This window comes from Salmo trutta, chromosome 12, assembly GCF_901001165.1.
Source record: "Salmo trutta chromosome 12, fSalTru1.1, whole genome shotgun sequence".
NCBI lineage: Eukaryota > Metazoa > Chordata > Actinopteri > Salmoniformes > Salmonidae > Salmo > Salmo trutta.
The window spans coordinates 85,510,667-85,526,656 of NC_042968.1; the positions used below are offsets into that span (position 1 = coordinate 85,510,667).

General features: G+C 42.6%; 1 protein-coding gene across 1 annotated transcript; it reads left to right on the plus strand.

Moving 5' to 3' along the window:
- Window positions 1-12,115: 12,115 nt before the first annotated feature.
- Window positions 12,116-15,702, plus strand: LOC115204534 (uncharacterized). Its single transcript, XM_029770189.1, has 2 exons — window positions 12,116-12,263; window positions 13,527-15,702. The coding sequence occupies exon 2, from the start codon at window positions 13,529-13,531 to the stop codon at window positions 14,420-14,422; it is 894 nt and encodes a 297-aa protein (XP_029626049.1). The 5' UTR covers window positions 12,116-12,263; window positions 13,527-13,528; the 3' UTR covers window positions 14,423-15,702.
- The last annotated feature ends 288 nt before the right edge of the window (window positions 15,703-15,990 follow it).

The window sequence follows — 15,990 nt, forward strand, 5'->3', positions numbered from 1 at the left end:
TGGGCTATACTCAGCCTTGTCTTAGGATAGTGGTGTGGGGGCTGTGCTTTGGCAAAGTGGGTGGGGTTATATCCTGCCTGTTTGGCCCTGTCAGGGGGTATCGTCGGATGGGGCCACAGTGTCTCCCGACCTCTCCTGTCTCAGCCTCCAGTATTTATGCTGCAGTAGTTTATGTGTCGGGGGGCTAGGGTCAGTCTGTTATATCTGGAGTATTTCTCCTGTCTTATCCGGTGTCCTGTGTGAATTTAAGTATGCTCTCTCTAATTTTCTTTCTTTCTCTCTTTCTTTCTTTCTTTCTTCTTTCTCTCTCTCTCTCAGGACTACCTGGCCTGATGACTCCTTGCTGTCCCCAGCCCACCTGGCCATGCTGCTGCTCCAGTTTCAACTGTTCTGCCTGCGGCTATAGAACCCTGACCTGTTCACCGGACGTACTACCTGTCCCAGACCTGCTGTTTTCAACTCTCTAGAGACAGCAGGAGCGGTAGAGATACTCTGAATGATCGGCTATGAAAAGCCAACTGACATTTACTCCTGAGGTGCTGACCTGTTGCACCCTCGACATCCACTGTGATTATTATTATTTGACCCTGCTGGTCATCAATGAACATTTGAACATCTTGGCCTTGTTCTGTTATAATCTCCACCCGGCACAGCCAGAAGAGGACTGGCCACCCCTCATAGCCTGGTTCCTCTCTAGGTTTCTTCCTAGGTTCTGGCCTTTCTAGGGAGTTTTTCCTAGCCACTGTGCTTCTACACCTGCTTTGCTTGCTGTTTGGGGTTTTAGGCTGGGATATCAGCTGATGTAAGAAGGGCTTTATAAATACATTTGATTTGATTTAATTTGATTTGTGTTGTTGTTTGTGTTGTTGTTTGCGTTGCTGTTTGTGAGCTGATGTCCAATTAGCTAAGGGTTACAACTGGTTGACGTGTTCATCCTTCTTCTACAAGATTTTTACATTTTACATTTTAGTCATTTAGCAGACGCTCTTATCCAGAGCGACTTACAGTAGTGAATGCATACATTTCATACAATTTCATACATTTTTTTTTTTTTGCAACCCTGGCGTTGCAAACACCATGCTCTACCAACTGAGCTACAGGGAAGGCTAAGATGCTGTGCAGGCCAGGCTATTCATCTACAAGACTGTCTGTGAAATAGGGACTGAAGGATCACAGTGGGCTGGCCTAGAATTCTATTATGTTCCATCCTCATATTCATTTCATTGTCAATAATGGCTTCCCTTTTTTCTGTGGAAAATTCTTAATTGTTCTTGATGAGTAAGGAAAATGTTTATGGTGTGTCCCAATATGTATCCACAAAACATTATGGAATATAAATCAAGTATGATTCATCTGTAGAATCATAACTTGAATAATTCAGTATGTGTTCCCAGTTTGGATAGGAAGCAGTACTGCAACTTTAATGATTTCCGTGCCTTTGCTTCCTCTCCTCAGACTGACTGTTTTGACATGTTTTTAGTACGAACCCATTAATAATTTCACACGGAAATTGATGGTAAATGTTTTTGAATATGTACACTAAAATAAGGAGACTTTTGCAAGTGAATAATGTTCAGGTGTTAAAGCTAGAATCCTTAATTTAAACAATAACAAAGCGTACACCCCGCCTCTGTTTTGGTAAAAAGCTCAGGGTTTGCCTTGGAGAAATGTAACAACTCTCAAATTCTTAGGCCGAGCTATGGATGCAAGGACTGACCATCCATGATATCAATGTTATAGTTTTAACAGTGTTTTGAGGCTTTACAGTATTTGTTCAAATGTACATTGCTTAGTAACATTGGCGTTTGTTTATTAACATCGAGTCTCATAGCAAAGGGTCTGAATACTTACACTACCGGTCAATAAGAAGAAGAGACTTGCTTGGGCCAAGAAACATGCAATGGACTTTAGACTGGTGGAAATCTGTCCTTTGGTCTGTTGAGTCCAAATTTGCGATTTTTGGTTCCAACCGCCGTGTATTTGTGAGACGCAGAGTAGGTGAACAGATTATCTCTGCATGTGTGGTTCCCACCATGAAGCATGGAGGACGAGGTGTGATGGTGTGTGTGTGATGTATTTAGAATTCAAGGCACACTTAACCAGCATGGCTACCACAGTATTCTGCAGCGATCCACCATCCCACCTGGTTTGCGCTTAGTGGAACTATCATTTGTTTTTCAACAGGACAATGACCCAACTCACCTCCAGGCTGTGTAAGGGCTATTTGACCAAGAAAGTTAGTGATGGAGTGATGCATCAGATGCCCTGGCCTCCACAATCACCCGACCTCAACCCAATTGAGATGGTTTGGGATGAGTTGGACCGCAGAGTGAAGGAAAAGTAGCCAACAAGTGCTCAGCATATGTGGGAACTGTCAAGACTTTTGGGAAAGCATTCAGGTGAAGCTGATTTAGAGAATGCAAAGCCGTCATCAAGGCAAAGAGTGGCTACTTTGAAGAATCTGAGAAAAAAGAAGAACCCTGCACACTGCTCTTGATAGTATCATGGCCTTTAATAAGCTTTAAGTGTCGGCCACAAGGCCTTCATCAGATTTTTTTTACGTTTTTGAATCAAATGGAACGCTGTTTACAACTCTGTATAGAAAATAAACGGACAGAAATACTCTATTACAGGGGGACAGCTTCCACCCTGAGCCATTAAAAATAGGACTTCCTAGAAGCCAGTTTTTCAGACAGCGCCGTATATTCCTCTCCACAGAGGACTATCTAGAAAAAGCAGCGGAGATGCACAATAGGTTTCTAAGTAGAGGATAAAACATGCCAGTGTTCCTTGACAGCATCTTCCACTTTTCGCGAGTTCAAAGTATATGTGGAGGTGAACATTACAGAATGTTCTTTAGCTCTAGTGGGTCTTCTTTGTAGCAGTTCATCTCATGTTTTTCCCAATGACAAATTAAGAGCTTCATCACACATTGTGGAGAGTCAAATTAAGAGCTTCATCACATGGCCACATGCTTGTAAGCAGGAATCAGGAGGATAGAATCGTGGTCGGATTTACCAAATGGAGGGAGAGGGAGAGCTTTGTACGCGTCTCTGTGTGTGGAGTACAGGTGATCTAGATTTTTTTCCCTCTGGTTGCACATTTAACATGTTGATGGAAATTAGGAAGAACTGATTTAAGTTTCCCTGCATTATGGTCTCCGGCCACTAGGGGCGCCGCCTCTGGGTGAGTGGTTTCACGTTTGCTTATTTCCTTATACAGCTGACTGAGTGCGGTCTTAGTGACAGCATGTTTGTGGTGGTAAAGAAACTGCCACGAAAAGAATAGCTGAAAACTCTCTAGGCAAGTAGTGTGGTCTGCAATTTATCTAACTCAGGCGAGCAAATTCTAGAGACTTCCTTAGATTTCGTGCACCAGCTGTTGTTTACAAATATGCACAGACCACCCCTCCTCGTCTTACCGGAGTGTGCTGTTCTATCTTGACGGTGCAGCGTATATCCCGCTAGCTGAATACCACCCATGTTATCTACATGATTAAATGTCCATGTGGGCTGTGTTATGTAGGTAAAAGCTCTCGTTCTCTCAAACAGAGAGTTTGTGAACATAAAAATTCAATCAGGAGAAACGACAGGGATTATCCAGTCGCAGTACATTTTAATGACCTAAAACATGACATTTCTACCTTTTTTTAAATTTTGTGGCATAGAGAAAGTTAAGATATCAGATAGAGGAGGTGATATAAATAATACTCTGGGCAAAAGAGAAGGTTTTTGATTGATTTTCACCCTCCAGACATTATTTCCCAGAGGTCTAAATTATGAAATTCCTATGTATGTTATGTTGTAAATGTGAACATGAATTATGCCCCTATTTCAGATTACTCTGATGTTTTCTTGCCCTGTACCCAATGATTTATGAAAACTTCCTTGGTAGTTCGATGTCCTCATTGTGGTTTTACAGACGTGTTTAATACGTTTTATTTACACACTTTATTTGAATATTTATGAAATGCACATTGTTATATTTGGTAGCACTTATTTGTTTTCCCTCGACTCCAACCCCTTTCGATACGTGGAATGATTGTGGGTGGGGCTATATCTACATAAGGTTCAGGGGCGGAAATCCCGGGGGGGACACGACCCCCCCATCCTGGGAAAAATATGATTTGTCCCCCCCAATATATCACTGAAACATAACTATGTAATTTAAATAATATTAATAATACGCAATGAAAGCAATTGTGCTGATTATAGACACTTAATAGCGCGTTTTTAAGTTTCAAAAGATTGCGACCTCCCACCCTTTGCCTCGATCCACTGCCAGTTCCTTAGTTGGCAAGGTAACAGAGGGGTCGTGTCTACTGTCTGAAAGGCACTCAATGAACGTAACTGACGTAAGGTTAATCCAGTCAATCGCGCGCACACACACTAGCTGAATATGCAGAGCTAGCGCGCAAATATTAACTATTAAGCTAGCTAGTACCTATTCCATTTATGTGGCGTCGTCAAAGATGGAATCTTTGCTATTGTCAATTTATTCCAAGATCAGCATGCAGATGATGTAAGTTAGTGCTTCAAAGTCCCTGTGATAAGTAAGGTTAGCGATAAACTGAAGTCCAAACTGAACAGAACTACACTCTCTTCTACCATTGTCTTAAATATATTTAATGGTCTCGTTGCAAAAGCTAAATTGTCGCAAGGGAACTTTTATTTATTTATTTATTTTATTTCACCTTTATTTAACCCGGGTAGCAAAGATTATAGCAAACACCACTGAAACTGAATTGGTGCTCGCTAGCTTTGCAAATTCAGCTATTGTTGGAAGCCAGCCAATATGAAACAAACTATTAAAATTACAAAAGGTTGCAGCATATGTTGTGTAAATGGTGAACTCATACAGCTGTCAACTCTTGTCATTTTAATCCGTTTCACATTTGCTAGCTACCTTTTAGATCAAAGCCCAAATAGAACGATAGAAGATGATAGAAGCCCATCTCCTATTGTAAATAACCTACACACTGTGTGTGTGTGTAGCCAGCCAGCCAGGTAGAAAAATGGCAGAAAAATAAAAGACGGACATCAGAGTATTTTTCAATACACCAAAACGCATAGTAAGAACCCTAGTAGCCTAATATCTCAAAGACTAGTTGATAAAATGTTCATAAGAAAGAAATGAAATTCTAATGGAAATGTTTCACAATGATGTCATTAGGCAGAGCAGGCAACAGATGGCACACAGACAGCAGAGTTGGGGACAGATATGCAGGGACAGACTGGCAGAGACAGGGAGTCTCAGGTAAGTTTGTTGAGTCTTTGTTTGGCAACATTATGAAAGGTTCTCAATTTTTTTGAAATGTAAAATAGGAACATAATTGGAAAATGCCATGGATACCCCCACTCTCAACTTAAACTGGTGACTGAACTAAGATTTGTTAAAGGCAATGGTATTGCTGTTGTGATTAGTTGTGTAGTTTTGTGTACCGGTAGTTAGGAGTACGGCAAACACCTTATTTCTTTGGTTCCTCAATATACATTTACCATATTACAATGTAGGCTATGTGTTACAGCACTACTTTTGGTGTCCCCCTCAGGAATTGCTCTTGAGAAAATGTAATGTAATTGTCCCCTCCAAAGTTGATATCAGATTTTCGCCCCTGATAAGGTTGCTAATTTTAAAAACTCCCAAAAGCTCTGACTAAGGCTGTGTGGCCGATACTTAAAGCTTATTATAGAACCGTGATACTATCAAGAGCAGTGTGCAGGTTTCTTCTTTTTTCTCATTTTATTCAACTGTTACCATGCACCTGCAAAAAAGAGGGCTCAGATGTGCGAGTGTCTTTTGAATTATGAATTACTTTGAAAAATCTAAAATATATTTTTATTTGTTTAACACTTTTTTGGTTATTTCATGATTCCTTATGTGCTATCTCATAGTTTTGATGTGTTCACTATTACAATGTAGAAATTTGTACAAATAAAGAAAAACACTTGTGTCCAAACTTTTGACTGGTAGTGAATGTGTATGTTCATGTCCTACAACCCATGCATAGATGATCTAACCTCACCATATCTGACCAATCAGATGGACCCAACCTAATTTCCCTGAGCCTCCTTTTGCCATTGAAATGCTCAGGCTGATCGTGTGGGCGTGTTGATACAAATGTAAATATTTTTACATATACAGCCCTGATTGGCGGATATGATTGTCTACTCTAAGGCTTACCCTGCTTTGCCCTTCAGAGTAGGAGGATACAAATGCAAATAAAAGAGGTCAGAATAATCATATCAGATTGTGATGTCATGCTGTGGGCCAAAAACTCCATCCCACCTGAACATTTTATTTTACCTTAATTTAACTAGGCAAGTCAGTTAAAAACAAATTCTTATTTACAATGACAGCCTAGGAACAGTGGGCCTTGTTCAGGGGAAGAACAGCAGATTTTTACCTTGTTAGCTCAGGGATTCGATCTAGCAACCTTGCGGTTACTGGCCCAAAGCTCTAACCACTAGGCTACCTGCCACCCCAAAACAAGCTGAAATTCAATTTTTTGAAAAGCTCTTACACTAAAAGGGCATTATCATGATTTTCACATTTTCAGAGTGTTATTTCAACCTCATAGTGTGGAAATGCTTTCTCTATTTCATAGTTAGGTCATTATTTTGTATTTTAACCTGTTAGGGCTAGGGGGCAGTATTTACACGGCCGGATAAAAAACGTACCCAATTTAATCTGGTTACTACTCCTGCCCAGTAACTAGAATATGCATATAATTATTGGCTTTGGATAGAAAACACCCTAAAGTTTCTAAAACTGTTTGAATGGTGTCTGTGAGTATAACAGAACTCATATGGCAGGCAAAAACCTGAGAAGATTTCATGCAGGAAGTGGCCTGTCTGACAAGGTGTTGTTCTTCTTGCCTCTGTTTATTGAAGACTGAGGATCTTAGCTGTAACGTGACACTTCCTACGGCTCCCATAGGCTCTCAGAGCCCGGGAAAAGCTGAACGATATCGAGGCAGCCTCTGGCTGAAACACATTATCGCCTTTGACAAGTGGCCGATCAGAGGACAAAGGGCTTAGGCGCGTGCCCAAGTCGAGCCCGTGCTTTATTTTCTTTCGTCTGTTTAACTAATTGCAGATTCCCGGTCGGAATATTATCGCTTTTTTACGAGAAAAATGGCATAAAAATTGATTTTAAACAGCGGTTGACATGCTTCGAAGTACGGTAATGAAATATTTAGAAATCTTTTGTCACGAAATGCGCCGTGCGCATGACCCTTATTTACCATTCGGATAGTGTCTTGAACGCACGAACAAAACGCCGCTGTTGGAACTTAACTATGGATTATTTGGGACCAAACCAACATTTGTTATTGAAGTAGAAGTCCTGGGAGTGCATTCTGACGAAGAACATCAAAGGTAATCAAACTTTTCTAATAGTAAATCGGAGTTTGGTGAAGGCTAAACTTGCTGGGTGTCTAAATAGCTAGCCCTGTGATGCCGGACTATCTACTTAGAATATTGCAAAATGTGCTTTCACCGAAAAGCTATTTTAAAATCGGACATATCGAGTGCATAGAGGAGTTCTGTATCTATAATTCTTAAAATAATTGTTATGCTTTTTGTGAACGTTTATCGTGAGTAATTTAGTAAATTGTTAGTAAATTCGCCGGAAGTTTGCGGGGGGTATGCTAGTTCTGAACGTCACATGCTAATGTAAAAAGCTGGTTTTTGATATAAATATGAACTTGATTGAACAAAACATGCATGTATTGTATAACATAATGTCCTAGGGTTGTCATCTGATGAAGATCATCAAAGGTTAGTGCTGCATTTAGCTGTCTTCTGGGTTTTTGTGACATTATATGCTAGCTTGAAAAATGGGTGTCTGATTATTTCTGGCTGGGTACTCTGCTGACATAATCTAATATTTTGCTTTCGTTGTAAAGCCTTTTTGAAATCGGACAGTGTGGTTAGACTAACGAGAGTCTTGTCTTTAAAATGCTGTAAAATAGTCATATGTTTGAGAAATTGAAGTAATAGCATTTCTAAGGTATTTGAATATCGCGCCACAGGATTCCACTGGCTGTTACGTAGGTGGGACGATTTGGTGCCACCTACCCTAGAGAGGATATTCGCCCATGTGTTAGCTAAGCCAAAGAACACATGTAGGCTCATCAATCTACACACAATACCCCATAATGACAAAGGAAAAACAGGTTTTTAGAATTTCTTTGCAAATTTATAAAAAATACAAAACTGAATTATGACATTTGCATAAGTATTCAGATCCTTTACTCAGTACTTTGTTGAAGCACCTTTGGCAGCGATTACAACCTAAAGTCTTCTTGGGTATGACGCTTAAAGCTTAGCACACTTCTACTTCGGGAGTTTCTCCCATACTTCTCTACTGATCCTCTCAAGCTCTTTCAGGTTGAATTGGGAGCACCGCTGCACAGCTATTTTCAGGGCTCTCCAGAGATGTTTGATTGGGTTCAAGTCCGGGCTCTGGCTGGGCCACTCAAGGACATTCAGAGACTTGTCTCGAAGCCACTCTTGCATTGTCTTGGCTGTGTACTCAGGGTCGTTGTGCTGTTGGAAGGTGAACCTTCTCCCCAGTCTGAGGTCCCGAGTGCTCTGAAGCAGGTTTTCATCAAGGTTTTCTCTGTACCTTGCGCCGTTAATTTTTCCCTCAATCCTGACTAGTCAACCCAGTCCCTGCCCATGAAAAACATTCCAACAGCATAATGCTGCCACCACCATGCTTCACCTTAGGAATGGTGCCAGGTTTCCTCCAGACGTGATGTTTGGCATTCAGACCAAAGAGTTGAATCTTGGTTTCATCAGACCAGAGAATCTTGTTTCTCATGGTCTGAGAGTCCTTCAGGTGCCTTTTGACAAACTCCAAGCGGGCTTTTACTGCCAAGTGGCTTCCATCGAGCCACTCTACCATAAAGGCCTGATTGGTAGAGTGCTGCAGAGATGGTTGTCCTTCTGGAAGGTTCTCCCATATCCCCAGAGGAACTCTGGAGCTCTGACAGAGTGACCATCGGGTTCTTGGTCACCTCCCTGACCAAGGCCTTTCTCCCCCAATTGCTTGGTTTGGCCGGGTGACCAGCTATAGGAAGAGTCTTGGTGGTTCCAAACGTCTTCCATTTAAGAATGATGGAGGCCACGGTGTTCTTGGGGACCTTCAATGCTGCAGAAATGTTTTGGTACCCTTCCCCAGATCTGTGCCTTGACACAATGCTGTCTCGGAGCTCTACGGACAATTCCTTCGACCTCATGACTTGGTTTTTGCTCTGACAGGCACTGTCAACTGTGGGACCTGATATCGACAGGTGTGTGCCTTTCCAAATCATGTCCAATCAATTGAAATTACCACAAGGGGACTCCAATCAAGTTGTTGAAACATCTCAACGATGATCAATGGAAACAGGATGCACCTGAGCTCAATTTCGAGTCTCATAGCAAAGGGTCTGAATACTTACACTACCGGTCAAAAGATTTAGAATACCTACTCATTCAAGGGTTTTTCTTTATTTTTACTATTTTATACATTGTAGAATAATAGTGAAGACATCAAAACTATGAAATAACACATATAGAATCATGTAGTAACCAAAAAAGTGTTAAACAAATCAAAATATTTTTTATAATTGAGTCTTCAAATAGCCACCCTTTGCCTTGATGACAGCTTTGCACACTCTTGGCACTCTCTCAACCAGCTTCATGAGGAATGCTTTTGCAACAATCTCGAACGAGTTCCCACATATGCTGAGCACTTGTTGGCTGCTTTTCCTTCACTCTGCGGTCCGACTCATCCCAAACCATCTCAAATGGGTTAATGTAGGGGGATTGTGGAGGCCAGGTGTAATGCATGCGTACTGGCGGCAGAGAAGTCAGGCACAGGAGAGCAAAGACTGTGTTACAACGGTGCAGTTTAATAATAAAAATCACCGTGAACAAAACAATAAATAAATACAATGGGATGAAACCCTTCGCACGCCAGACATAACGTGCACAAACTCTTACAATCAACAATTCCGGACAAGGACATGGGGGGAACAGAGGGTTAAATACACAACAAGTAATTGATGTAGTTGAAACCAGGTGTGAGGGAAGACAAGACAAAACCAATGGAAAATGAAAGGTGGATCGGCGATGGCTAGAAGGCCGGTGACGTCGACCGCCGAACGCCGCCCGAACTAGGAGAGGGACCGACTTCGGCGGAAGTCGTGACACCAGGTCATCTGATGCAGCACTCCATCACCCTCCTTCTTGGCAAAATAGCCCTTACACACTCTGGAGGTGTGTTGGGTCATTGTCCTGTTGAAAAACAAATGATAGTCCCACTAAGCCCAAACCAGATGGGATAGTGTATTGCTACTTCTGAGACATTTTCATTAATTGACAAGGCCAACAACAAGGATCGTTTACAAGATTTAGTGTTTTCTATATACAGTATCATGAAGTGCTGTGGAACTGCAAAGTAAGCCCTTAACAATAATATTATCTAGTTATGTATAGAGTTTTGATGGAATTGTTTTGTTTGTGGAAAGCATGACATCCAGCAGGTGTTATTTTAATCTTAATCTTCAGCCCTATGCTGTCTGTCTACAAGTCTAAAATACTTGTATTCATGTTTATGGTGAGTCTCACTGCTATATTTATTTTGCCTGTTACATTCCCTTTGAGGGATGTTTGGTAAACCTTTACTTGGATAGTCCCAAGTAGATGTTTCAGTAGATGTTCAGTAGATGTTCAATAGATGGTCAGTAGATTGTTCAGTACATGTTCAGTAGATGGTTCAGTACATGTTCGGTAGATGGTTCGGTAGATGGTTCGATACATGTTCAGTAGATGTTCAGTAGATGGTCAGTAGATGGTTCAGTACATGTTCAGTAGATGGTTCAGTAGATGGTTCAGTAGATGGTTCAGTAGATGGTCAGTAGATGGTTCAGTAGATGTTCAGTAGATGGTTCAGTAGATGGTTCAGTACATGTTCAGTAGATGGTTCAGTAGATGGTTCAGTACATGTTCGGTAGATGGTTCGGTAGATGGTTCGGTACATGTTCAGTAGATGTTCAATAGATGTTCAGTAGATGTTCAGTAAATGCTCAGTAGATGTTCAATAATGTTTCTGTTATGACATCTTTATCATAAGGAAACTATGGCAACTATGGGTGCTAAGGGAGGTGTTCTTCTGATTTGACTTAATGTAAACAGTTATGTGGAATAATAACATTTCACAACTGTGGCTCAGTTGGTAGAGCATGGTGCTTTCAAAGCCAGGGTTATGGGTTCGATACCCATGGGGGACCAGTATGAAAATGTATGAAGTTGCTCTGGATCAGAGCATCTGCTAAATAACTGTAATGTTGTTCCTAGATGGAGTAGAGGAACAGTAGAATAGGTATGAGCCATATTGCATCTCTGCCCTGTGTTGAATCCTAGGGCCCATTAACCTCTCCTCCTCACAATATCTCTTCTCCTCATGATATTTCTCCTCCAACGCCTCCTCTCATTCTCTCCTCATCACGATATCTCTCCTCCTCTCTAAATGCAGCCTCTTTCCTCCTCTTCCTCCCTTGCCTAACCTCCTCCTCTTCTTCTCTCCATTCCTCTCCACCCACTCCTTGTTTCTCCTACACTCTGTACATCCATAAAATCAATTTTGCACATGATTATGCTCAGCCACAGAATGGGATGGAGGTGCTATTTTTAGCCGGCTAAGGGAGGAGAGGGAGAGCAGGGAAGCGAGAGAGAAAAGGGGGTGGGGACAAGTCATTATTTTCGTGCTGTAGCTGTAGCTGGGGAGAGATTGTAGATCACCAGTTGGTTGGAGGCAGCTTGGCTAGAGGCAGCTTGGTCGGCGATCACCAGTTGGTTGGAGGCAGCTTGGCTAGAGGCAGCTTGGTCGGAGATCCCCAGTTGGTTGGAGGCAGCTTGGTTGGAGATCCCCAGTTGGTTGGAGGCAGCTTGGCTAGAGGCAGCTTGGTCGGCGATCACCAGTTGGTTGGAGGCAGCTTGGCTAGAGGCAGCTTGGTCGGCGATCACCAGTTGGTTGGAGGCAGCTTGGCTAGAGGCAGCTTGGTCGGCGATCACCAGTTGGTTGGAGGCAGCTTGGCTAGAGGCAGCTTGGTTGGAGATCCCCAGTTGGTTGGAGGCAGCTTGGCTAGAGGCAGCTTGGTCGGAGATCCCCAGTTGGTTGGAGGCAGCTTGGCTAGAGGCGGAGAGAGGGGTGAGAGCAGGCAACGGAGACGAGCAAACGACACCACCTGAAAGACAGATAAGACACAGGTAAGAAGCTCTGCTATATTCTACATAGAACAGGCAAAGCCAGACCCCTGGACTGATAGCTATACAAATCGATGGTACGTGCCCTGAGGAAATTAAATGGTTATATCAGAGCATGCATGGCCAAGCAATAACTACACTGGCATCTTCTGTTAAAATAGACACACTGATGCGCTATGGATTTTTGTTATATGTATACACATGTTTAAAATGTAATTAATTCAAGTATGTGGGATGTGAAAAGCAGATGTACGTCATTGGAGATGAGGTTATGTAATAGAGATTTGGTTTGTTATGCACTCAGTCCCCTGCCTAATGTGGGTTAGTAACACTGACTGGCTGTTCATTTTCCAGTCTGTCTTCTTGACCACTGTTCCTGAGACATAATGAGTTGTTCCTGAGACATAATGAGTTGTTCCTGAGACATAATGAGTTGTTCCTGAGACATAATGAGTTGTTCCTGAGACATAATGAGTTGTTCCTGAGACATAATGAGTTGTTCCTGAGACATAATGAGTTGTTCCTGAGACATAACGAGTTGTTCCTGAGACATAACGAGTTGTTCCTGAGACATAACGAGTTGTTCCTGAGACATAATGAGTTGTTCCTGAGACATAATGAGTTGTTCCTGAGACATAATGAGTTGTTCCTGAGACATAATGAGTTGTTCCTGAGACATAATGAGTTGTTCCTGAGACATAACGAGTTGTTCCTGAGACATAATGAGTTGTTCCTGAGACAACATTAGGAGGATAGGAGGGAGGGGCATGATGGGTCCTAAAATGGAGAGCTGTGTCATGTTGCCCTCAAGAAAAGGAAAGGTGGTAGTGTAAGCCCACCCAAAGGTCATTTTTGAATTTTTGTTGTTACATATTTATTTGTGTGTGGGAATATATTTTTGTTGTTAGGTGGGTGGATTATGTGTGCGTGTGCAAGTGTGTGCCCACTTTGCTCTCCTATTGCATTGTAATATGAGCACACTCTGAGATGTGGTGAGGGAGAGGTTACCATGGAGACAGGCTCAGCACATCTTCCTGTAAACGATTGCACATACGCACTTTCAAAACGCATGTTACACTTTGCCTGTATTTATTTTAGCCTCTATTCAATTAACTAGATGATAATTGATCATTCATGCCATAATTATCATGGCATTGTTTACATTTTTACCAAATCCAAGCTTTACAAAAACAAAATCTCTCAATCATTCCGAGGCTCTTCCCAGAGACTGACCTGACCAGCCTCTCTCTCCCTCCTGTTTCCCAGGCATGCGTCCCCGCTCCAGACTCCTGGCTAAGAGGGGCCTACCCACCATCAGGGAGGGATATGAGGAGCTGGTCCAGGACATGAACCAGGCCAACAGCCTCCACCTCCCTCCCCATGGCCAGGTCCACTCCTCTCTGTCTACCCAGGACTACTTCCTGTCCATCTGTCAGCTCGCCCGCCCAACCTTCCCCCTGGCCCAACCTGACTGTGACATCCTCACTGTGGGCTCGATGGCCTCTCTGAGGCCCTGTCTGAGGCTGCACAGACTGAGGGACCCTGTGCCACTCTGTCAGCCTCTGATTTCCAACGTCAGCCACCACACACAGCTAGAGCAGGAGGAGAGTCAGAGTGAGTGTAGTGGCCCAGAGAGAGTGGTGGATGTCAGCTCAGGTCAGACCTCCAGTAGGGTTCTTGCCAGTGTCTCTGACCCCCTAGAGTTAATCTACGGTCATGGGGAGGCACTCCTCTTAGCTGCCTGTCGCGCCCCTGACTCACAGGGCTGTAAGGGTGAGGGGAGAGAGAGTGTGACCCAGCGTCGGCCACAACCCCCGCTACGCGCAGACAGTTTCTCACGCATGTGTTCCGCGCCTCTGACACAGCACAAAGGCAGCTGCCCTGAGCTCTGCCTGATGGACCCCTCTGACCAAGAGAAGCCAAACGCTGACCTTGCTCCACCACAGACATCTTCATCAGACCAGCAGAAACCTGATGCCTCCAGCCCACTCTCCTGGAGGTTCCAGAACGACTCAGACAGGGCCCCTGCTGGTGGGAGGGGGAAGTGCACTCGCTACATAGACAAACACACAATGGTATCACACTGGATCGCTGACTGTCGCTCGGCCTGGAGAGAAGCCAGAGTCAGGGTGTGCATGCTTCCTGCCATAGCAGAGATGTAGACACATAGATCAGGTACAACCCTGTTAAGCCCTGCTGAGTATTGTACATAATGGATCCTTGATGTACTATACGTCCCCACTTGATTGGTATGTTTGGACAATGCAGGCCCATATTGCAACATCTTCTCCTCAATGAGTTTCATGCCTGACCTTTTTTTTTTTTTTTTTAACAGTTTGTAGTTTAAGACATATTGTAAACTAGCGTATGCCTCACAAAATATCACATTTGGTGGAAAATTGATCATGCCTATAGAAGACATCAGCATTAGGGGTAGCCTTTGGAATCCAGGCTTCTTACAGTAATCGAACGAGACAGGATTTTGGAAGACTAGTATTTGGGTGAATAAAGATATGTGGAAAAGATGCTGAATTTTCTAAGAGGATTATGTACAAAGACCTATCATTAAAAAACATGACGGATCCTAATCTTTCCGGTGTAGCGAGTGAGTGATTCCATAACTATCGCACTCCGTTCTTTGCTAATGATAACTCTGGTCAAATCCCGTTGGCAGCTAAAACAGGAAAACCATTCTACTTTGAGTGTTTCATAACAAGTGAAATGGTACAGTGATAGAATCAGAACTGAAGAAAATGTGATCCTATAGCTAGTTCAGGCTCCTTATAGCAGAGTAGTTAAACTCAGATTATTCCCAGCGGTTCTGAAAATGTCTCTTGTGATTTCCTCTTCCCTGTATGATATATGAGTTATGCAATGACAATGTAGGTGTGTGCAAAACTGATCAGTCTATTTCAATCTTCCACTTAATAAAGCCATGATGAAATAGTACAGATATTTTCAATCACATCATGTAATTCCCACTGAGTGAAACAGCATGTGAGATTGTTGTATTTGACTTTTTAATTGTGTGTTGTAATGGTCCTCCATGATGTACAATGTCTGTCAAAATATATCAATTGAAAGACAACAATATTATCATTGACTTGTAAATGGTTGAGAGTGCAATCATGCTCCCGAGTGGTGCAGTGGTCTAAGGCACTGTATTGCAGTGCTAGAGGCGTCACTACAGACCCTGGTTTGTTTCCAGGCTATGTCACAACCGGCCCGTAATCGGGAGTCCCATAGGGCGGCGCACAATTGGCCCAGCATTGTTCGGGTTAGGGGAGGGTTTGGCCGGGGGTGGTAGGCCGTCATTGTAAATAAGAATTTGTTCTTAACTGACTTGCCTGGTTAAAAAAAATAATTTGATCATGTATAGTATGGCTTTTGTACCTCTTTCCATTGTTGACCAGTAATCTAATAAATTATGTGTTTCACCCTGCCTGTGATTGTCAGTCAATATGCTCCAAAACATAGACCTTTGCACTTCTCTTAAATAATTCTCAATCTTTCCTTAAAATAAGTTGAAATTTAAAAAAAAAACGTATGGTCTCCACACGTTGTTATTGGATTGTAGACATTGCAAAAAAATGCTTTGGGGGGGAAACCTTAAGTTTACAATGTTAATTAAGAACATGAAAACAAATGGCAAGGACAAAATGATTGGCACCAAGGAGCTAATACTTGATTAAACAGTCTTTGGCGAAGATGAACTTGCTGCACCTTTCTA

Coding starts and splice junctions, on each gene's coding strand:
- LOC115204534 (XM_029770189.1), top strand. CDS start 13,529: ATGCGTCCCCGCTCCAGACTCCTGGCTAAGAGGGGCCTACCCACCATC.